This window comes from Brassica rapa, chromosome A08, assembly GCF_000309985.2.
Source record: "Brassica rapa cultivar Chiifu-401-42 chromosome A08, CAAS_Brap_v3.01, whole genome shotgun sequence".
Lineage (NCBI taxonomy): Eukaryota > Viridiplantae > Streptophyta > Magnoliopsida > Brassicales > Brassicaceae > Brassica > Brassica rapa.
The window spans coordinates 16,238,815-16,263,664 of record NC_024802.2 but is presented as its reverse complement, the minus strand read 5'-3'; the positions used below and the strand labels follow the sequence as shown (position 1 = coordinate 16,263,664).

At 32.0% G+C, this 24,850-nt stretch overlaps 5 protein-coding genes across 5 annotated transcripts in view; 2 read left to right on the top strand and 3 right to left on the bottom strand.

Moving 5' to 3' along the window:
• Positions 1–24,850, bottom strand: part of LOC103835100 (probable disease resistance protein RPP1) — a 531,820-nt gene that overhangs the window by 461,460 nt on the left and 45,510 nt on the right. The gene's annotated exons all lie outside the window — the stretch shown is intronic.
• LOC103835547 (cytochrome P450 81D11) lies at positions 371–7,556 on the top strand. Its single transcript, XM_009111728.2, has 3 exons — positions 371–4,792; positions 5,217–5,600; positions 5,674–7,556. The coding sequence occupies exons 1-3, from the start codon at positions 4,295–4,297 to the stop codon at positions 6,292–6,294; spliced, it is 1,503 nt and encodes a 500-aa protein (XP_009109976.1). The 5' UTR covers positions 371–4,294; the 3' UTR covers positions 6,295–7,556.
• On the bottom strand, positions 7,792–8,831 carry LOC103835028. The gene has a single exon (XM_009111119.3). The coding sequence runs from the start codon at positions 8,193–8,195 to the stop codon at positions 7,935–7,937; it is 261 nt and encodes an 86-aa protein (XP_009109367.1). The 5' UTR covers positions 8,196–8,831; the 3' UTR covers positions 7,792–7,934.
• Positions 10,062–14,321, top strand: LOC103835027 (PAMP-induced secreted peptide 2-like). The gene has a single exon (XM_033277269.1). The coding sequence runs from the start codon at positions 11,998–12,000 to the stop codon at positions 12,250–12,252; it is 255 nt and encodes an 84-aa protein (XP_033133160.1). The 5' UTR covers positions 10,062–11,997; the 3' UTR covers positions 12,253–14,321.
• On the bottom strand, positions 15,623–16,956 carry LOC103835025 (transcription factor MYB73). The gene has a single exon (XM_009111117.3). It carries the CDS (start codon positions 16,807–16,809, stop codon positions 15,892–15,894), a length of 918 nt encoding a protein of 305 aa, XP_009109365.1. The 5' UTR covers positions 16,810–16,956; the 3' UTR covers positions 15,623–15,891.

Genomic DNA, 24,850 nt, shown 5'->3' with positions numbered 1-24,850 from the left:
AATGACTATAAATTACTAAAACTGTTAAAATTCTTTGCTGTGACAAGATACAAATGATTACAAAATCATCTAAGTAAAAAGTCTAATTCAATTAATTATTAAGATTAAAAGATATGTATATATATATCGTTTTAAATTAAACTATATACCATATAAAATACATAAATTTTTAAATTTACTTTCAACAATTTTTTTGATAAAAACTTTGAACAAACATTGACAACTTAATTTAAAAAATATATAAATTACTAAAACTATTAATCCCACAATAAAAAATTTGTTATCAGTAATTTAAAATTTTTGTAATAAAAGATACAAATGATAAAAAAAACCATATGAGTAGAAAGTATCATTTAATAGACATTAATACTAAAAATATATTATATATGTTAATATCATTTAAATTTAATTATATACCCTATCATATAGAAAAATTTTGTTTGGATTAATAAAATTTATTCGCACCAATTTAATTATATATGTAATAGTTACTGAATTTTTAATTATTCAATATATATTTATTATTTCATAACATGTAAAAAATATATAATACCTAAAATAATTTATATATATAATGTTTATTCCGCGCAAAGCGCGTATCTTAATCTAGTATAAGATTAAATGATAATACAATTTAGTGTGATGACTTCCTAGTGAATGGTCCAAAATAAAATTTAACAGATGAAAGAAGTGTATTGAATATGTAACTATGTTCTTACTCCTGTTATAAAAAGATTAAAAAGATACATTAATTAATTTCGTAATTAGTAATATAATATTATTACAAATTAATGTTAATTAATATTTTATTCATATTCTATTTTCATAAACTTTTTAATTATAGTCTATATTAATTTAAAATAGAATTATTATATGAGTTAAATATAAAAATATATCTAATTGATTACTTATTTTATTTTTAAAATATATTTCACAAAATCATTAACCATGTATAAAATTTACTAAAATAATAGTCTAACTTATTTAAACAAAAAAAATTTAGTTTCTTATAAAATATTTCTATAAACTAAATTATAGATGCTCAAGTATATTTTTTAAAACAAAATAAGGAAATATAAAGGAACCTTAACAAATATTTGTTCTATAGTATAACTAAATAGTTTTTTTTAAACATTTGTATGCAACTGTAAAAATTAAAATATATATTTTGCAAGGGATTATGTATTTGATGATTTCAGATAATGAATTTATTGTATCGAATTTGAAACTATATTAGAATGTAATAACAATTAATAACAAAATAAATTGTAAAAAAATATTTATATATATTAATAATGTCAAATAAAAAACTACACAGTAAAATGATAAAATTACATTATATATAACATTAAAATGATAAAATTACATTATATATAACATTAAAATGTAGATAATACTTTTACAATATTTACATTTATATCAAAGTTATATTATATACTATATACTTATAGAGGAGCCTTACCACAGTGCGGATCAAGCTCTAATACTATTTAAAAAAAAATAAAAAAAAATTATCTATTAAAATAAGAGCCATGATTTTTTTTATGTGATTTTTTTTAATTTAATAAATAAATTTTAATAAGATTGATAATATATATAAAAAAAATCAGCTATTTTAATCATAATATTTTTTATATCTTTTTTTTTTAAATATAAGAGTAGTTGTTCAACAATTCAAACCGCAAATATTTTTTAATGCTCTAGAGTCCACACATGTTTCACGGTCCCCTTTTCTCCTCAAACTATATTACACCTAACAAAAGCTTGAAAACTCCATAAAATAATAAAACTAAGAACTATAAAATTATTAAAATAAAATTTAATAATTTATGGTAATAGATATATCAAAAGCTTGAAAACTCCATGAATTAGGCAAACTAAGAAATATTTTTTTATTTAACGAAATTAATACACTGATATAACTTTGGTGTCATATCTATTTATTTTGACCCACTTTTAAAATTATCAAGTCAAGTGTCTACATGGATGCCGATCTAACTTGATCAAACCGTGATCCAAAAGATTGCAAGGTGCAGACCGTGCAGTTTCTGAGTCTTGTTAAAAGAAAATAAAAATGCTTATAAAATTAAAATGGCAGGGATTTGCGGAGGTAGAGATGAGATCATTATTAACTGACTTAGTATCCAACAACATCCTCAGAATGGTTGTCGGAAAGCGATACTATGGCGATGAAACCGAAAATAATGAAAAGGCCACATATGTGAAAAACTCGTGTTGGAGGTGATGGCTAATGCAGGGGCCCGAAATAAAGCTGACTATCTAACGATCGTACGTTGGATCAAAAACTACGAGAATCAAATGATGGATTTGGGGAAGCGATTTGATGCGTTTTTGCAGGAACTACTTGATGAAAAACGTGATGAGAAAGAAGAAAAAGGCCAGACTATGATCCATCACTTGCTTTCTCTCCAAAATAACCCAACCGGGTTACAATACTGATGAGATCATCAAGGGAATCATACTCGTAAGTAGTAATCTTTTTAACTGTTATTTAAAAACCGTTACACACGCCAATGACCAAAGTGATATAGTTCAACAAGTATTACAAAAGCAAATGGATCTTATAAAGAACCATAAACAATCGAATTATCAGTTTCGATTGACTTTAGTAGTAGTAAACACATTATACTAATGTAAACATATATAAAGTTTACTGAATTATATTGACAGGTTTTAATAGTTGCGGGGACACACGGCATCCGTAACTCCAGAATGGGCAATGTCAAATTTGTTGAACCATCCAGACATATTCAAGAAAGCTAGAAGTGAAATCGATGAGTTAACTGGCTCAGATCGGTTAGTCAACGAACAGGATATTGTTTATCTTTTTTTTTTCTTTGAAAAACATATTGTTAATCTTTCTTACGTCCAAAATATTGTATCGGAAACATTTCTTCTGTACCCTGCGCTACCGTTACTAGTCGCTCGCATGTCATCGAATGACTGTAAAGTGGCTGGATATGATATGCCCCGCGGTACGATGTTATTGATTAATGTGTGGGCCATGCATAGAGATCCAAAGTTATGGAAAGAACCTGAGTGGTTCAAGCCAGAAAGATTCTAGGAGCAAGGAGAGGATAAGAAGTTAATGCCGTTGGGTTAGGGCGACGTGCTTGTCCTGGAACTGCACTTGCTCAACGGTTTGTGTGATTTGCTCTCAATGCCCAAGGCGACGCCGTTGTGAGCTATGTGCAAATCACGTCCCATTTAAAGTGATGTAGATAACTTTTATATGTTGGGTTTTCTTTGGGTTATAAAAATATTTTTCTATTTGTTTTCCAACAATGTTTTCTTTTATATTTCTTACTAATAACTTTTATGTTTTTCTATTTATTCTCTATTGTTAAGATCCATTTGTTAAATGAGTTTTAAATGGGTAGTTTTGTCAAGATCCATTTATTAAATGGGTTGTACTTAAAATTAGTGAAAACCTGTTAACTCATTTAACTTAATATAATTAATTAATTATTTTTTGTAGAAAAATGTGATTGTATAGTTTTAACGAAAAAATCAATTTTACGATTTATGAGGAAGAATTCCGATTTTGCAGTTTTGGTAAAAAAAAATTAGATTTTATAGTTTTGGCGGAAAATACATTTTGCGATTTTGACAGAAAAATCTGATTATGCGGTTTTGGCGAGAAAGCTCGATTTTGAAATTTTGGCAAGAAAACTCAATTTATATGGTTTTGACGGAAAAACTCGGTTTTACGGTTTTGGCGGGAAAACTCGATTTTAGGATTTTTAAAATCCCATTAAAAACCCGCGAACATAATCCATTATAACATCCCTAAACGTGTATAAGGTTACTAGATATGTTGGGATATTATAGTCCTAGTCTTATCTTTAACTTTAAAATGTTATCTTCTGGAGTATAAAAGAAAATCTCAAAGAAAACCTAAAATTAACTTTTGTTCGTTTAATTAAGTCAGAGCCAAGCGCCAAGTTTGGTAATATAGAGAAGTATGCACATGCTTTTTACGTAGCTTGCGAGTTTTATGTTCTCACATCCACCATTAAGTTTTTTAGAGTCATCTGATCTGTACCATTTTCATTATAATTAGTAGAAAATAAATCAAATGTTTTGATCTTGAAGGTATTGCCATGCTGTAACACTCGGATGCGTATAAAGTAACTGAACATAGTTTCAAGCAAACCTTCAAGAAGTTATATTAGATCTAAACACCATATGACATCTCCCACACACTCTACATACTACAATATATAAGAGATACAAGTAACCAAAAATAAGCAATCAACAAGAGCAAAAGTAAATGGACTATCTTCAAGTACTGCTTCTTTCACTTTTTGTCTTCTTCTCTACCATCTTCTTGTTCTCAAAATCAAAGCCAAAACAAAACTTGCCGCCGTCTCTAGGAAACTCATTACCCGTGATCGGCCACCTCCACCTGATGAAGCGACCATTTCATCGGAAATTACTTTCCTTCTCAAGATCCCTAGGAAATGCTCCTATCATCCACCTCCGCTTAGGGCAACGTCAAACGTACGTCGTCTCGTCACGTGCCATCGCTGAGGAATGTTTCACCAAGAATGACATTGTCTTCGCGAATCGGCCTGTGTTGATGATAAACAAGCATCTAGGGTATAATGCTACACATATGGTCGGAGCATCCTACGGCGATCACTGGCGAAGCTTACGTCGAATCACCGCCGCTGAAATATTTTCGTCCATGAGGCTCTGTATGTTCTTGTGTATACGTAAAGACGAGATCCGACGGCTTTTATTACGTCTCTCCCGAGACTCCTTACACGTACGCGCGCCTCTTTAGAACTGTCAATAATAATTTTAAGTAGTTAGTTACTTAGTTTTATAAGTTGAAATTTCACATTCCATTATCTTTGCATATTTTCATTTTTCAAATAATAACTAAAGTACAACTTTTTACTCAAACCCGGCGTTGTGTATATATATTCCTATAGTAATTATAATTACTTCTCTTTATTTTAAGGAATCAATAATCATTGTGATATCAAGTCTATTTAAATTTAATTTAGGGCTAAAATTGATATATTTTTTACTAATTGTTAAAATTAAAAATGCAATTTTATATACCAATAGAAAATGTTAAATGACTCTCTCTAAAACGGAAGGAAATTAGTATCATTATAATAATTTTGAAGTTATCGACATTGAATAACATATTTTTTAAAAAACTTATTACATGTACCCATCAGGGATTTGTGGAGGTGGAGATGAAATCACTGTTTACAAACTTGGCATTCAATAACATCATCAGAACTATAGCTGGGAAGAGATACTACGGTGACGATGCGGAGGACGAAGAAGAGGCCAAATTGGCGAGGTACTTGGTGTCTGAGGCTATGGCCGGCGACAGTGGAAGAAACCCAGCTGATTATCTTTCGTTTTTGCGTTGGTTCACAGATAGTGAAACACGAATCAAAGACGTAGCGCATCGTTTCGACGCATTCTTACAAAAACTAGTTGATGAGAAACGTGCGGAAAAAGTAAAAAGTAAGACCATGATCAATCATTTGCTTTCTCTCCAAGAAACCCAACCTGATTGCTATACAGATGTTATCATCAAAGGAATCATCCTTGTAAGCACCAAACAGCTACACTACATATACAAACTTAATTTTATGTCTATATCTGAGGTTGTTTAATGTGCAGGATTTGATAATTGCGGGTACGGATACAGTAGCTATAACGTTAGAATGGGCATTGTCAAATTTGTTAAACCATCAAGAGATACTTAAGAAAGCAAGAATTGAAATTGATAATAAGATAGGTTTGGACCGGTTAGTGGATGAACCGGATATTGTGAATCTTCCTTATCTTCAAAACATAATATTAGAAACACTCCGTCTGTATCCTGCTGCTCCATTACTACTCCCTCACTTGTCATCTGAAGATTGCCAAGTGGGAGGTTACGACATGCCACGAGGCACAATGTTAGTGATGAATGTGTGGGCCATTCATAGAGACCCGGAGCTATGGGAAGAGTCAGAACGGTTCAAGCCGGAGAGGTTTGATAAAGAAGGAGAAGCTCAAAAGGTTATGCCGTTTGGGCTTGGAAGACGGTCTTGTCCTGGAGCTGGGCTTGCTCATCGGTTAATGGGCTTGACTCTTGCGTCGTTGGTGCAGTGTTTCGAGTGGGAGAGAGTTAGTGTCGAACAAATTGATATGAGGGAAGGGAAAGGTGTCACGATGCCCAAAAAGGAGCCATTGCGAGCCATGTGTAGAGCACGTGTTCTCGCCGGTAGTACTAACATGAGAAAAGACTTTCTTTGAGTAGGCTATACGTAATACAGTCCATAGAAAGGTGTTCTCATCATGGATATTTGAAAGTTTAAAATTTTGCTATTATCACTATTTAATTATTATTTTCAGATTAATGAAAAAAATAAATTACAATAAATTCAAGAAACAACCACACGGTTGTGGTTTGTTGTTCGACGGGTTTGGAAATCTACACTCAGATTAATCACATCGTGGCCACAAGGAGAATGGGGGCATTGGCTCCATTTGAAAGTTCGGAAAGAAGATTTATCCGCTGAATTGTACTTCCCTTTAAAAATTAGTTTAGGTCTAAGGTTAGAGATATTTCTAGATTAATGAGAAAAAACAAATTTAAGAACCACACAACATCTGAAAGAAGATAAGACACACTTTGAAATATCTTATTCGAGGACTCTCGCTCCGGTTTGGTTTAGTGTGTTAGAGAAATCGATCATCGTTTTTCTTTTGAATGACTAGAACGTTCTACATCCGAAGTTCTATACATCTTCATATAATGAACCTTAAATCATGCTAAATTAACTATATTTAGAAAAACATACGTATTCCTCTTAATAGAAATCAAATATATGATTCTTTAAATTCTTACTAGGTGATGTCGGAGTTTTAGGCAGTAAACCAATTTCTCTTTGGTTAAAGAAAAAGCGAACACGAGTTTGTGACTGGAGAGATCGGAACTTGTCAGCTTCCGGATATATTTGGTTTGGTCGGAAGTAGAGAAAGATCCAGAGTTTCTGTTTTTGATTGTGTAAAAAAGAAATAAAATGGGCCTTTAATGGACTTTTTGTTTCAATTCTCTCATCACCGCTAGTCTAAGGAAAATTATAATACATACACAGTACTCTACATTTACAAATTTCTTTTTGTGCGTGCTTATATTCAGTTTTGCACACCATGAAAATATAATAAAACTAGAAATAATTAATTCGTCTAGATTTGTTCGACCAACTTTTTAGAAGTAATTCTGTAATTACCTGACTTTTTAGGGAATACGAATTTTGAAAGTTGGATGGCAATTTAATAATCGTCGAACCCTATTCAGAATCAGAACATAGTGTGTATATGAAGCTTTCCGTTTCCGGGTCCCATAGAAGAACAATAAACAAAATGTCCCTTTTACTACCCCAAAGGCCAACACTTCAGACAAACAAACAATATTGTTTGCATCTCATCAAAATTCGAATCATGGAACTGCGACCAAATTCAATTTCAGTTCGAAAGGCCGTACCAAAACATGGTTTGCATGTCATCAATATTCGAATCATGAATTGCGGCATTTTAATCTAATTTCCAGCTAATATGTATAATAAAGCATGAAATAATAATTGTATTATGTGTATGATAATAGCGTGGTTGTATTGCACCATCATGGCCAATAACATTTCCTGAAACTAAATAATTGATTCATGTTACACGGTTAACATGAATTCAAAACCATAAATTTATTGGGACGTGTATATATGGGTGTTTATCAGAAGGAAACCGACTGTATGATCAAAAAATTTCCCTTCTAAACTTTACATTGTTTTTTTCACGACTGAATAAATACAATATAACAAATGAAAAGCCTTTACTATAACCTGAGCTAAACAAATATTGATGTATAGAAATAATCTAAGTGGATCAATAGTCTTTTAGTGACCAGAACCTTTCCTGCTCGGTCCTGAAGCCATTGTGTGCATCCTCTCCCCAGCTGAAGAAAGCGACCGTAACCTTTTATAACCACGCATCACGACCCCTAACAACTCTTTACGTTGAAAATCGACCCCATGATTCTTTGATGGACCTATTTCCTCCGATGAGCCACCAAGGAGAACCCTACAATCGGCGGTTCTTGATTCTGAAAAGGCTGAGACCAAGAACATGACCGTAAAGATCAAGCCAAAAGGTCTCATTTGTGGTATTTCAGGTTCTCGGGGTTTAGGGTTTAATACAATGAATGTGTTTTGATGATTGATAGAAAAGGAGTAGCAGAGGAGGAAGTAAAGCTTTATATACAAGTATGAAAGATTCAAAGGTAGATGAAAAAGAATGGAGGACAAGCAAGATAGGAGCTCCGATTAGAAATAAAATAATCTTAGGGAATATAAGAAGGAATAAGATGTGGAATTAGACCCTCGATATAAGGGGATGGTGCAGGCGAATTAATTAAAAAGGACGGTCTCTAGCTTCCTTGGAAGTGGACCTTTCGAAAAGTGCTGATTGTTTTTATTGACCTGCTGATTATACAAATTACTAAATTATTAGCTCTGAAACTATTACAGTTTTTATAAGTAATTTTTGCTTTGAGATGTGAATATGTAATTAGATCAGAATTTGAACTTGTGGGATTTGTTACCATGTCAATAATACTAAATAATATTTGATTTTTATTGAATAGTATACACAAGATACCAATGAATCAAAAAACCAAGTAGTAGGTGGTAATTATACTATTGTTAGCTTTTGTCAGTGGAGTTAGGCAAGAAAAATATATCACTATTTTGGATATCCTGGTTTCTTGATCTAAACAATTTTATACCGACAAGGAGGTTAGTATAATCACCGGTTCACCATGTATATAGCAATAGCTCTTTTTTTGTAACAGTATATAGCAATAGCTAAATGAGTATAAAGTGAACCAAATGTACTAGACTTATACAACAGTTCAATTTCATTTCATATCATTTATCTACTTTATTTTGACTTTTGAGCATAACATTGTACATGGAAATAGTTTGAGCGAAGATTTATAATAGTTCATTTTTACTCAATCAATTAATCTACGGTCGTGGATCATGACTCAGTTTCGAAATTCAGAAATTGTGAGTACTTATGAAAGTAAGGCACGAATGCGTCGATGTGACGTAGAGGATGTAAGGGAGATATATAAAGTACGTATTCTATCTAACACTTTCGCGAATAATTTGATCGGAATATATTTGACCAGACGAATCCTCGAGGCTTGTAATGCATAAAAGAACGTTTCACATGTATAGATAGATCCAAAAAAATTTATTTTAATAAATGTTTTGTTTTGCTAGTAAATATATACTAATGGTGTATTAATTACGGTTAGAGTTGAGTGATGTACTCTCATTTGCAAAGTACTTACTAGAATTCATATCCAATTATGTTTTGAATCAAAGATTCAATAGAAGATATAAAAAAGATTCAACAGAAGAGAAAAGACAACTAATATTATTTCGAAATTTCAATGGCACTGCAAACACGCTTTTTTCTTTCGATGATTATGTTTTATTTTTTGATGAATCTTAATACCATATCTGAACTTTGCATATAAATTTATATATAAGTTTGCATAAAAATATAAATTATAAAAATGAAAAGGAACAAAACATAACTTTCATTGTGCCTCGTGGGCATGAGAAAAGAAGGGTGATAACATAGACAGACAAATTCGGTGGTACACACACAAAATACTTGCATGGACGGACTCTAACGTTGCTTCATAGTTGTCATGATAATAACTAAGCATCTATCTATCTTCTTTCTCTTTCCCTTTTTGTTTTTAAACGTCACTTCCCCACATGTACCCTCAATTTTATTTCACCATCAATCGTGCATCTTCGAATCTGTTTTTTTTTCATTTCTTTTTATGATCAAGTTTTGATAGAAGTTTTTACAAAAAAAAAAGTTTTGATAGAAGTAATGTCTATATTAATTTAACTTCGAAAGTTGTAGTCACTATGTGAATATCTCAGTGGCCAAATGTGAATATAAAGAGAATGGAGGAACCATATATGTAAACGACTACATCAAGATTGGAGACATGTATTACTATTTACTAGCTAAGACTATTGTACGTGTAAATCCAAAAATATTATACCAAGATACATCTCAGAGATGCTACTAATTTTAATAAATAGTGTTATCAAGTAGCCATCCCCGTATTTGATTATTAAAATGTGCCTTTGAAATCCATATTCTTAGTTTTAAGCACGTAGACAATTTACAACGTACGTCATGGCGGTAGGGTTGAAAACTTGAAATAGACGTTTGGATTTGTTTATTTTGTTAGCCTAATTAAATATAAAGAATAGAGTAAATAATAGCAAAAATATTATTTTACTGGTATGTTTTTATCAACTATTTATATATTTATCAAAATAAGATACTCGTCTGTTTCTATTTAATAGTATGATGCATGTATTTTTAGATATGCATACTTGCATAGTAACCTTTGAAAAACTCATTATTTTAGATTTTCTTTTTGAATGGATTTAAGTAAATCAAGAAGGTAATTGGATTATTTTCTCTTTTCTTTTTCTTTCTTAAACTATGTTATTTCAAGAACTCTATTTATTTCGTGTAATTGGACCGAATAGAAACGAGTAGAATCTAGATGATGAATTTATCAAATGAAGAATTTGATTCCGATATTAATGGACTACCATGTCCGAACTATATATAGTTAACATTTATCCTCCCTATTATATTCTGGTGTGGTCTTACGCCACTAATAAACTATATTATTTTGGCCAGACCAGTTGATTAATTTCTTTCACCTTATTCCAAGAGAGAAAACAGCGGACCGGATTCTAAGTAATTTGCTTATAAATTTATTTAATAATTTGAATGATAGTGTGATTTCGCCTCGTTTTAATATGAAAAAAGTTTCCTGATTCTAAGTAAATTGGTTTATTTGTCTTACTATAACTGCGGAAACAAAGGAACCAAAATTTTGTAAAAAGGGACAATTTGAGATGAATATGCATTTTATTTAAATGGCTCAAAGAAACAAGTTTCCTGCAATCAATAATTTTATCCTCAAAAACTAAACCAACTCCCTTTTGACAAATATTTTCTTTTATCATGAATCAGTGTTGAACTTGAAATGGAGAAAATACATCACCATTTAGCAGCAAGAGTTGACAGAAAGACCAATGCCTTTGTGTATTCATAGGATAGATTTCTACCTAACAAAAGTCGTAAATATAGATGTTGAAATTTTAGTAAAGGTTGTTCAATGTTTTTGAAAGACAAACCACGTGATAAAAGTCGTGGAAGAAAAATAGAAGCAAAATGTTTGAACTTTAGAAGGCTTGATTATTAGGTTTGGTGTCTCTAACATTATAATAAGACAACAATTAAACAAGTACGTAGGGATGCGATTTAGTAGCCAAATTAGCATATGTCACTCCTCAGTGTCCAAATCATCTGGTTTAACCAAACCAGAAAAAATATTATTCAAAAACCAAGTTGAAAAGTCAAACAAACCAGAAAATGTTGAACCAAACTTTCGATTGATAAATTTACTATTACCAACAACCTAACCGGCTACCAATATGTTTGATTTGGTATACTTTTCCAAGTTTGAAATTTAAACTATGTTTGGTCCACAACTGCTAAATTTAGCTGCCGTCTGCTCCAAACAATCAAACATTATGCTCGGACTATAGTCTTAACTCTTATCTTTTCCTCATTGATGGCTTTAATTTTTTTCTTTCTTTCAAAACATACACATACAACTGAACGCTCAAAAAACCAGTTGGGGAACTTCCTGGGAAGCAGCCTATATTCAATCACCACGTTCTGTTGAATTCAAAACTTCATTCAAACTTTGCATCTAATCGAACACTACTATATAAGTAAATACTTATAAATCCATAAACACTAACAACAAGTTTCATTATCTAATAAAGAGAGTCAGAGAGAGAGAGAGAAAAGGAGTGAGTTAAACTGTCTTCAAATATAATGGTGAACAAAGGTGTTCTAGGTTCGATTCTGTTCGTGATGTTGGTTGGTTCGGTTCTTGTTGAGACTCGTCCGCTTGATCTAACTAAGACTGGAGAGAAGAAGCTCGTAGCTGGCTTCTTTGATGGCTTGTCACTTGGTTCGATCAAAGGCTCAGGTCCTAGTCCAGGCAAGGGTCATAATTTCGTGGACCGGAGCGATACGTTTCAGTTTGATAAGCACTCCGGCCCAAGCCCAAGCGGACCCGGTCACTAATTATTCAAATCTTTAGTTCATACCGGGACGGTTTAAGAGTACTACATCCACGTCTAGGTCCAAAACATTATTTCATTTTTATTACATTTTTACATAGAAAGAAGAGAGGGAAAAATCGAGAAGAGAATGTCTTAATATTTTCCTGTCAATAGAATTATCGTTTGTAAGTTATTTAATTCTATTTGATAATGTACAATGTGAACTTTGATTCTGATCAATATGACTTTTAATTTAATAATAAACATTACAAAGTGAATATGATTATATTGTCTAAATTACTGAAAAATCACATTTTTAAATTATTTATAATAAAATTTTGAAACTAATTTACGTTTTCATCATATAAATAATATAACCTATTCATTTCTAGTAAAATGTATTTACTTTTCTGAAAATATTTCATTTAGTTATTTAAAAAAGAGATTTAAGACATTATATTCAAAATGGGCGATAAAGATATTCAAAAACATTAAGAGACTAAAATCAGACATTGTAAAAAATTAAGGGACTGAAATAGAAAACAATTTAATTACAACAGTACCAGAGAATGGAAAGCTCGTCGAAGGAAGAGGCGGAGACACAACCAGTGGTGGCACATCGCCTTCCAATGACGGCAGATTCTTCTCCAAAAGCGAGCGTGTACGTGTCTAAGCAATAAATATGTGTTATTTATCCACATATCCAATTAGGATCTCTTATTTATTTTTTAATATTTTTAAACAATAAATAAGTGTTAAGAGACTCCGTTAAGAGACCCGATCATTTATGTCCTCCATTGCAAGTTTCTTATTTAAGAGTTCTTAAAAATTATTAAATATTTTTTGTTTAAAATTACAAATTTTTTTATTAAATAAAACATAGTAAAAGAGATTGAAATGAATCAGAGGAACAACAATGGTTTAGAGGTATTCCAATTGTTGTTGTGGCCATAACCAAAACTCTGATCCTGGTAGCCACCAGAAGAATGGTTTAGAGGTAGAACAATCAACCAAAAAAATCCAACTCAAAACCACTGAAGTCAATAGTCCCATGTACCAGTGTATCACTCACATGGAAGGTGAAAAGAATGTTATTTGAACAGGGAAGAGACTGATTCCCATAGAGAGAAAATCAAGAGGGAAAAAAAAGAGAGATAAAACAGGAAATACCTTTTCAAGGTGTTGGCTAGGATCATGTTGCCCTCTTCGATAAGCGATAAGCTGAGCCAGTTCAAATAGTGGCTGACCCTCAAGGAAAATCTCTGCTATCACACACCTGAAGCATGAATATGAAACTATTACAATATGTTATCAACTCAAATGTAAGGTAAGAAAATGATGTATCTTGAAAGTATGTGGGTTTGAACCAACAGAAGTTTCTTTATCTTGCTTTACTAATACAAGGATTGAACAGATAAGAGTGATGTAAAACAGAAGCCTCACCCAACAGAAAATATATCCATGGATGGCTTTAATGGAGCATCTTGTACTACTTGGGTCTCACCTCCATGCTCATCTAATCTCTGTAATTAAGCAACAATATCTGCTTAAACATGTAAAAAGAAGGGACAAAACATTGATAGTGACTCTATAGTACGGTCTCAGCAGAGGTGCAATAAGAACAATAAGACAGATCTACATCAATCAGATAAAAGGAATAAATATTGATAACGGTTCTATAATACCTCTGGAGCCAGATAACAAAGCCTTCCTTCACTTGTGTCAAAAAAAGGAGGAAGTCTGAAGGGGGTGGGGTCATCATACGGAATATAAGTGGGTTTAAAGGATGCAAAATCAGTAAGGTAAAAACAGTGAAAAGTCACACGAATCACAATTCAGTTCAGCATCATGAAGATCAAATGCGCTCAGACTATTAAAAGCTTACCATGACAATATGACATATACCCTTCGCATGACACTGCTTCAAAGCAAGAAGTAAGGAGCCAAGGCAAACAAACTCTCTCTCTCTAGCTTTTGCAAATCAAGATTGGTTATTACATGATGATGTATCAACATTCAATTAACACCAGTTTCAAAAAAAAAAACATTCAATTAACAGGTTCAAAAAGTGGAGCTTCGGAAGGAGTGGAAGAAGTACTTTGTTCATTACCTCGTGAGAACTCTTTTCCTCACAGCTATTAATTATAGTTTGATTTACATTGCATGTTACAAAGTGTAGCTATTACATACCTGTTAGGAACACATTAGATGGCTGATGTATTGTGATGCGTGCATATTCGCACACATTATACAAACATGGTCACTCTTTCAGGTCTTCTGAAATCAATCAGGGACTTGTGCCTGCTTTTGCGATTTATTGAAAGATAACGTATCAACAGAGAAGCTAATCAAGATTCAAATTCCTGCAACACTAAGGAAGCGACTGGGAGAATATTACGCAGAAGGACAAGGTACATCAATCTACTATGTTCTCTACATCTACTTTTTGCCACAATTAGATATAGTTAAAGAATCATAGCCATGATGAGAGACATAAGTGTGTATTTAAATCAAATGAGTTATATGCCAAAGTGGTTGAATGAAAGTAATGTTTGTTAATGATTGTAGATTGTGAAGCTTCCTCGTTCACCTAATGTGGATGAGATATTGTCAAAGTACCTTGAACTAACTCAAAACCAAGAAGGATGGAATGTGAATCCTGCATTTAACCAAAGAGTGTGATTAATGCAATTTTATTATCTTCAGAATTCACATGAAGCAAAATTGTGTATTGTACAGGATAACTGATTCGGTCGGTGAAATCTTGAAAGGTATAAGGTGTTACTTCAACAAGGCATTACCTGTGATGCTCTTATATAAGAAAGAGCAGCCACAATACCAAGAAACGAATGATATTTCACCTTCAGCAGTTTATGGCGCAGACCATTTACTTCGTCTCTTTGGTAAAAATCTCAGTAAGTTCTTTATTCAGACAGTAAAATGTTTGATGATCTAAATTCTTGACTTTTTACCCCTGCAGTGAAATTTCGGGAGCTTTTTTCATATGTAAACATGGAAGAGCATTATTAGACTTCCTTAAGTATGGAGTCGCATTCAACAAACACTATTACACTTCCTCAAGTATCTAACTTAATCTCCTTTCCCTTCTCTACTGATCTACTATTTCGGTTTACCGGTTAAATTTACAATTACTCTTAAACCTTTTACAGGTTCATTCAAAAGAACCAGAGCAGTTTCTTGCAATCATCAGCATATGATTATGAGAAGGTTTCAGATGGTAAAGGCAAAGACAAAGACGAGTGAGAAAGAGATGCCAAGCTCCTGAGATTCGTCGGTATGAATCTACCCCCTTAGAGTTGTTGTAATTTTAAAATTTCTTAATTTTTCTGATGAATTCATAATTGTAAGTTTACAATTGTTGTAGCTGAATATGAAAGTTTTGACGTTTGCTTTCAATGTTATAAATTATAAAATCATAATTGACGAGCCTGCACATTAGGTAACTTGCTCTTTTGTTTGTCTAATTATTGCAGAAGCATGTGAAACTGTATGTAATATGTCTAATCTTGCTTCCTTTTGATTTGAATCAAGAAAGATTATATGATTACAAAACATTTTTTGATTTGCTTCTGTCTCTCTAACCATTGCTGGCTCGGCTCTATACATGAAAAGCTTGAAGACTCACTTATGAGTCATCACTCTACTCGATCTTCCCGATACCGATTTGGTTCACTATAAACTCTCTAAACCCGACACGACGGCTGTTTATGCTTTGCGGCATACACGAACCACCACCACCACCTCCGATGTTCCCTCGCTGTAAATCCGCCATGTAACTCCTCACCTCCGTCCTAATCATCTCCTGCACCGCCGTCATGAACTCACCACCAAATCCTGACATCTCTTTCTCTTCTTCTACCTCTTCCTTCCTAACCGGAAATAGCTCCGCCGTGTAACCATTATCAATAACCGTATTCTCGTTTTGTTCAGTTGACTCGTTGACTCTAACATTCTCCGTCTCATAACGGTTATTCCAAGGGAGAGATAAACTTAGATACGTAGGCGGATCTTCACCGGACGATGACGCCGTCATCTCATTCACAGCACCAGATCTAAACACGTGTGGACCACCACCAGATTGCTCGCTGACGTCAGATCCAGAAGGACTTCTGGGGCTCATATACAACTCAGTAGACACACCACCACCACTCGCCGTACGCTTCAACGGTTGCTCTTCTCCTATATTACCGTCATACCCATCAGATGCTACTCCGTTGCATTTTCGCTTGAGCGTTGAGTTCCAATGATTCTTGATTGCGTTGTCGGTTCTTCCACTGAGGAGACGTGAGATCGTCGCCCACTTGTTACCGAACCGAGCGTGCGCTCGAATAATCGTCTCGTCTTCTTCCGGCGAAAAGCCACGGTGCTCGACCTCCGGAGATAGCTGGTTACACCATCGGAGACGGCAAGATTTGCCGGAGCGTCCGGGGATAGATTTGCTGATCAGAGACCAGTTTCTTGGACCGTGCTTCTGCACCAGACTCTGTAATAGTTCGTCTTCTTCTGGACTCCATGGACCTTTAATCCGCTCCATGTTCTTTCGGACCGAACTTGACATCGTTGGATGTTTTGTTGTGTTCTGTTTTTTTTGGTCGTTATAAGAGTTTTTGTTTTGTTGGGACAAAAGGTTTTAAGAGAGGATAAGAGCAAGCTAGAGAGAGTATTTATACGAGAAGGGAGTGGCGAAGGGGTTACCGCTTCAACAGGTAATCTTTCATACTCGATAAAACATACTCCCTCCGTTTTTTTATATATGACGTTTTAGAGAAATTTTTTTGTTCCAAATTATTTGACGTTTTCAATTTTCTATGTAAAATTTATTACTAATTAATACTAGATGACCAATGATATTATAGTTTCTATTTTATTATTGGTTAAATTGTGGTTAGGTAAACAATTAATGATGTTTTTGTTTAGAAATTAAATGTTTCTTAATCTATGTGCACAATCGTAAAGCGTCATATATAAAAAAACGGAGGGAGTACAAGAAAATTATTGAAGTAGTTAAAACTTAAAACTATGCAGTTTGTAATTTTTGAATAGTTCTTTAACTGCATAAAAAATATAATTTATTGTAACTTAAGCAAAGAAAACCGTTTTGTCTATAAATACAGAACTATATCAACGGATAACTATGATCGTTACTAACCTACTCGTTACGTCTTTGACTAATTCAGTCAAAATTTTGATGAAATTAACTAATTTAACGCAAAAGGCTAACTAATTTAACACTTGATTAGTTAATTTGTTAGGCAAGTTACTTAATGTATTATATAGTTATAAATTTCATCAATCAAATTTTGAAATTGAAAATAGATAAAAAATTCAAACATTGCGTTTTGTAGAATTGTAACAAATATTTTAGAAAACGTCCGCGATTGAAAAGTGCATTTGTCTGAACAGCGTCTGTGTGAGGTTAATATCGAGCTTTGAGAGCAGAGAATCTTGCAGGAAAAACGGTTGGGAACTTGGGATACAGCTGTATATCAACGCGTGTCAAGTAAGTATATGTACTTTGAGTTTGAGATTTGCTTTGTATTCATAACTTCAGAGATTAGTTTCTATAAAGAGTATGCTCGTACTGGAGCGTCTCTTCCACTCTCTGTTTTACAGGTGGAATTGTTTCTACCCAATCATTTCGTTTTCATCTAAAGTAAAGTTGTGAAACTCACACATTCGTTAACTTTTACGTTTATCCTTTTCATGTCTCTTAGTTTGTGAGCTTTGATGAATAATAAGTAAATTAAATTAACAAAATTCTGAAAATAATGGCATTTTATTTGAAACTCTGAATCTTCAGTTTGTTTTTTTTTTTGTCACCTGGCTAAATTATACTCCCTCCGTTCCTTAAAGATGCATGTTTTGGAAAAAAAAATTGTTTTAAAAAGATGTATGTTCTCAGTTTTCTATGCAAATTTGGTCTGAGTTTGTCTGTTTTGTCCTCACTTATTATTATTTTTGTTTTCTATTGATTATTATATCTATGTAAAAGTTCTAATCGTATTCTATAAAATTATTCCTTTCTACTTATCTCATAAAAAACTCTTTTTTCTTTATAAAGTTCATGAGTTTTTTTGGAAAAGATGGTGAAAGAAAAAATGAATATGAAAGAAGGTGATCAAATTTTTTTTTTAAAGAAGTTCGCATTATGTACGTGAATTAGTAAGTAAAAAAATGTAAAGTTTCATCATTGGAATGTTGACTACAATAAATATGGAATATAGGGATCTTAAATATGGGGAACGGAACATAATGACACAAAATAATGATACAGTTAATCGATCACTTTTTGTTTAAACATAGATTTCTTTGTTACGATATTTTTTTAATAGTAATGATAAAAGGTTAAAATAGACATTTCAACAACTTTCTTAAAAACTGTGAAAATCCTAGAATATACAATATTAAGAAACAGAGGGAGTAGATAAGAAACCATGATACAAGACCAACAGACGCAGGCATGTCGGTGGTTAGCTAAGCCGATAGGCAACAGGATGTCTCCGTAGACTAAGACCCACACAGGGGCAGCAGAAGCCCAAACATGGTACAAGGCAATGCAAATACAACCAAACTTTAAGCTAAGTAACTAGGTTCCGAAACCACTAGCTTGAACATTGGTAGAAGGAATATAGTAAATGAGAATATGCTGGCAAACGCATATTGGCATATTGCTTTTGCAAAACAAAACAAAACAAAAGAGACTATATACAGTCAATAAAAAGTAGTTTGTTATGTTTTGCTTTCAAACTAAAGTGATGTGATGTGTTTTCTATCTTTTTACACTGCTCGAGTGCTTGTTGCATGTCACTGTCTTGTGTGTATTGATATGTGTGGTTACAATAATGCACGTTGGACCGTGGTCCAGTGTCAAAATTTTGCTAACTTGTACATTGTGTTCATGAATAAAAGATAAACAATGACACACTAGAAACCAAGTTCCTGCTACATGCAACGGGTAATAGTTTTTAAAAAAGTATAATAGTTTTACATTATAATGTGCGTGTGTGATATATGCAGCAAAGCAAACTGTTCAGGATGTGTTAACTTTTTTTCACAAAAGTGCAATTGGCAGAAAAGGTTAAAAACCTATAGAACTGATATATATTGCACTAAACATAGATGATAGATGACATTCTGAAGCCAAAATTTAGTAAAGAATGTTATAATGATACAGAGAATATAAAATGAAGATAAGGATGAAGTTTAGGGGTGTTTCAAAAAGAAAAAAGGATGAAGTTCAGGGTTAGGTATGTGGCGTTTCACAAAAAAAAGGAAAAAAGTGTTAGGTATGTGGCTTTAGTTCGATTCGGTGACTTTTTGACTGAGGAAGCCAGCCTGTATGCCATTATTAGTTTTGTTTTTTTTGGATATTTTCTCGATCTTAAAATAAATAAATTAAAAAATGCCTAAAAGATACAGTTGCTGATGTGGCGCAAAACGACAAGATAGATCGCGGGGTGATCGTTACCACTTTAAATTCGTAGGATATTTTATGGGTTTTTTCTTCATCTTTTATGGTTTTATAATTTGAAAGTCCTGAAGAAAGGAAAACAAACAGGCTGTACTCTGCCTTCCTTTAACGGCCACTCCCTCACCTGCCGGTTACTCTTCTTCTTTTTTTTTTGTTTTTTTTTTTTTTTGTCTAACACCTTCTTTTTGATTAACTTGTCAACACCTTCTTTCTTTCCTTTGTTCGATACTTTCAATTAATTAGTTCACTAATTAGTTAATTAGCATTCCTTTAAAAGCTGTGATGGAAAAAAAAACACTTTGGTTTGGTGATTGATCAAGAAACTCTGTTTAAAGCTTATATATATTGTTGTAAAAAACGAAGTTTAAGGCTAATTGTGCTGGTATATGGATTAATCGAGAACATAGTTAAACTCGGTTGGGCTGATTGCTAAACGGCTGAACCATGTTTATCTCTAACCTAGTGATTTATGAAAATTTGGATGTAACATCTTTGACTACGTAAGTAATAATATCACTGCGTACGTACGTAATTTTATACTATCTTCACCTATCATTGTCTCAAGCAACTTGATCACAGTAACGCACCAGTTACGTTTGAACCGCGGTGATTACACGAATCGAATCGAAATACTAAAGTGATTAAAACTAGGATCTGTCAAGTGCGAGGAAATGCTAACAAACTAATACAGCCGTGCACTGCAGAACACGAGGCACATGCTCAGAGTCTAAGGGAAGTTTCTTGCGAGCTTCCTACTTTTGTCACGCAATTAAAATAATTGTATTTATGATTTAAGTATTCTAAAGTATTATTGAAGAAGGAAAAGGGATAGGATTCGGTCAGAGTTAATAATGAATCCAAAATTTGTGTATTATGAAAGAGATTAGTGAACCAAGACAAGTGGAGATACGGTAAGAGATTTTCCGGTTTAGGTACATCGTACCTACTATAAACATACTAATATCAATGTATGCTCACTTCGAATGTAGTTTCCAAAAACAGCTTATAATCTTATGGAGTACTATAATTATAACATTATTCCAGGTTCAGTATATGTTTTGGGACCAATCAAATTAATTTTCGTTGATGCATCATTAGTTCCATCATTTTTTATTCGAGAACTAGTAATCCAAAATCAGATATTTGTTTGAAACGATATTGTCTGGAATATCTCGTAAGTAGGACCTAACCAGTACCGATCCACGAGTTCCTTCAAGAAAATGGAATATTATTAGGTGACCGCTTTTATTTGTTTAAGAAACTAAAATTCCTGTTTTTTAGTATCATTTAATTTTTTTTTTTGAACTGGCTTTCAGTATCATTTAATTTTCACCGACTAATTTTTCAGATGTTTTTTTTAGACTAATTTTTTCAGATGTTGCCATTGAAGTACGATAAGACATACGCAGACAAGCCTTCAAGAATCAAGGGCATAGTTTATGATGCATGTTTCTAATGTATGTGCAATGTTAAACACACACATAATGTATAACTAACAGTTATACAGCAGTATAATTTATTCGTGCAGTCTTTTTGCTCGTAGCAGATTATTTTCCAAAAACATAGAGATTAGAGACTGCAATACACCTGAATGTACATGTTTTGGAATAAAATTGTACGGGATGAGTCATTTATGAAGATAATATTCCACAAAAAATTACTCCCTCTCCCTTGTTCAAATATAGATGAAGTTTTATGATAGTGCACAAAAACTTGTTTTTTATTTAAAAACTATCTTTAAAATATAAAATAAAAGTTATTCAACTAATTACAAAAATAGTATTGGTTGCACAGTTTTTAAATTCAAAATTACATTAATATATGGAAACATCATATATTTTAAAGCATCAAAAACTTCTTTAAACATCATCTATTTTGAAACGGATGTAGTACTATTTAAGTTGAATGAAAAATAAAACTTATTCCACTAATTTCAGTAGAAAATGTGGAAAGAAATAAAATGAAATTAAAAAGTATTTAGAAACAAAAAATTTCATGAATACAATAGATGAAAGAAATAAGAATGTTGTATTAATTAAAAACTTTTATTACATTTAAACTAAATATGTTTTCATTCCTCTACATTTTTGTAAAAAACTACCATTCATGTTACATAAATATTTATAATTCCATTATTTATTCTTTAAATTTCATTATTAATTTTTGTTTTTCTGAATTGTTACATTCATTTTATTCCTAAAATTTTAAACAAGGTACAACCATAAATTTTTATTATCAACTTTCAGGCTCCGATCGGTAAACATCGCTTAATCATGGAATTATGAAAAAATATAATTAATCTGCGACAATGTTTATATATATATAATATTAATTAAAATATTTATAAGGAAAAATAAACACTAATTATTAAACTAATTATTAAAAAATGTAAAAATAACTGAAATTCGCTAAAAATACTTTACTTCTTATTATAAATATTAGCTTATTTTCAATACGTTTTAATAATATATTGTCATTTTATAATATTATAAAAATTATAATATAATTTTATTTACAATATAGTAACTATTTATCACTGAAATTGTTATTGCTATTTATTTAAAATTTTAAAATGATGTAATCATATAATTTAATAATGTGCAAATGTTGATTTTATAAATAATCTACTAAAATTTACTTTTTCACTTAATGAAATTTTTATTTTGTGTTTTTGCAAAGTTACCAACGAGAGCTTCAACCGCAGAAGAAAGAGAAACGATTTATCACGTGACGGTGGCGACGCGGTTTAAGCAGACACACGTGCGATTTGCTTCCCACCGATCCGACAAGCATACTAAAGAGATAACTAAAAATAAAATTAAAAAGAATTAAAAGTTTAGATGGACAAATTTGACCATACGAAAGTCGTATAAGTTGGCGTGGTACGGAAGGATATAAATGTAATTTGGTTGTGAGACCTTGGGACTGAACGAAAAGAGATCTTCTCTTGGATATAGTTGTTGGGTTTATTGATACGACACACGTGAAAACTTTGATTCCCACCAAGTACCCACAGTCTCATTTTTATTCTCCATAGTTAGTCATTCGTTATATGACCCAAATTTAACATCATACACACGTCGGGGGATATATTTTCTTTTACATTTCATGTTAAATGGAGAAGGATAACTTAGGGAAAAGTGCCAATTTCGACCCAAACTATTTCAATCGTGCCAAATACGACCCGAACAATTGATCAGTGTCAAATACGACCTCAACTCAATTATAATTCAAAAAAACTACCCGAACTTCTTAAAACGTGCCTAAATCTACATTGACTCTAACAGAAGTTAGTCAACCGTTAACAAGATAAAACGACGTCGTTTGATATACGAGGAAAAGTGCCAATTTCGACCCCAACACTCTCAATCGTGCCAAATAAGACCCGAACAAATGGTCAGTGCCAAAAACGACCTCAACTCAATTATAATTTAAAAAAAAATTATCCAATTTTTTCTAAAACGTGTCTAAATCTACATTAACTCTAACAGAAGTTAATCAACTTTTAACAAAGATAAGACGATGTTGTTTTGATATATGTATTTTTTTTTAAAAATATGTTCATTTCGGGATTCAAATCCGTGCTGGGATATCCTTTTAAAGGGGCACACTAACAACTAGACTAAAATAATTTTTTGAAATATTATTACAAATTAAAATTCTCCATTATATAAACTACTATTCTTGTTCATCTTATCAAATTTAAAACTTTGGTGATTGCTTTATATATTTTAGTTATTGTTTAATTTGTCTAATATTTTGTACAACATATCTTAGTGAAAGAAAGGTAAAAGTCCTCTTAACATTTTTGAACAAAATATCAAAATATATAATATCAACTTTGAAAACTAAAAAAATTCCCACTTAATTTTAAAAATTAAAAATAATTTATATAACAAAATTGTATAAATAAATTCAAAGTTGTAAGCATATTTAAGATCATATAATAATAAATATTTTATTATTTATATTTTAGTAAGATATAATTTTATTAAAGATATGATAAATAAGAAAAACACGTTAATGTATTTATATAAATCAGAAAAAGTAATAATAAAGATAAGACGATGTTGTTTTGATATATGTATTTTTTTTAAAAAATATGTTCATTTCGGGATTCAAATCCGTGCTGGGATATCCTTTTAAAGGGGCACACTAACAACTAGACTAAAATAATTTTTTGAAATATTATTACAAATTGAAATTCTCCATTATATAAACTACTATTCTTGTTCATCTTATCCAATTTAAAACTTTGGTGATTTTAAAAAGTTACTTTTATCTAGTTGTTAGTGTGCCCATTTAAAAGGGTATCCCAGCACGGATTTGAATCCCGAAATGAACATATTTTTTAAAAAAATACATATATCAAAACAACATCGTCTTATCTTTGTTAAAAGTTGATTAACTTCTGTTAGAGTTAATGTAGATTTAGACACGTTTTAGAAAAAAATTGGATAATTTTTTTTTAAATTATAATTGAGTTGAGGTCGTTTTTGGCACTGACCATTTGTTCGGGTCTTATTTGGCACGATTGAGAGTGTTGGGGTCGAAATTGTCACATTTCCTCGTATATCAAACGACGTCGTTTTATCTTGTTAACAGTTGACTAACTTCTGTTAGAGTCAATGTAGATTTAGGCACGTTTTAAGAAGTTCGGGTAGTTTTTTTGAATTATAATTGAGTTGAGGTCGTATTTGGCACTGATCAATTGTTCGGGTCGTATTTGGCACGACTGAAATAGTTTGGGTCGAAATTGGCACTTTTCCCGATAACTTAAAGGGTTGCTTTGGAAAGTGAAATCATTGTAAAAAGTTAGTGGTTTTAGCGATACCAACATCTCTACACGTACACGACGTTTTTTGTTCAGAGTTCCGACAGCAAAAAAAAAAAAAAAAAACTGCACCTTGTAAATTAAATCTGCACTTCTTGAACATCGCTGATATTATATTTAACAGCACATTAATACAATTAAAAGCATCTCTAATCCAAAACTATTTTTTTTCTCCAAAATAGAGTAAAATAGAATATAAAGTTAAAATGCTCTAACCTTACTTCATCTCTTACTCCATTATCAAGTAATGAATGAACAAAAAAAAATAGATCATTCCATTTATAGAGTAAATCA

Coding starts and splice junctions, on each gene's coding strand:
- LOC103835547 (XM_009111728.2), top strand. CDS start 4,295: ATGGACTATCTTCAAGTACTGCTTCTTTCACTTTTTGTCTTCTTCTCT. Junction 4,793..5,216: donor TCTCCCGAGACTCCTTACAC/GTACGCGCGCCT, acceptor TGTACCCATCAG/GGATTTGTGGAGGTGGAGAT. Junction 5,601..5,673: donor TCATCAAAGGAATCATCCTT/GTAAGCACCAAA, acceptor TTTAATGTGCAG/GATTTGATAATTGCGGGTAC.
- LOC103835028 (XM_009111119.3), bottom strand. CDS start 8,195: ATGAGACCTTTTGGCTTGATCTTTACGGTCATGTTCTTGGTCTCAGCC.
- LOC103835027 (XM_033277269.1), top strand. CDS start 11,998: ATGGTGAACAAAGGTGTTCTAGGTTCGATTCTGTTCGTGATGTTGGTT.
- LOC103835025 (XM_009111117.3), bottom strand. CDS start 16,809: ATGTCAAGTTCGGTCCGAAAGAACATGGAGCGGATTAAAGGTCCATGG.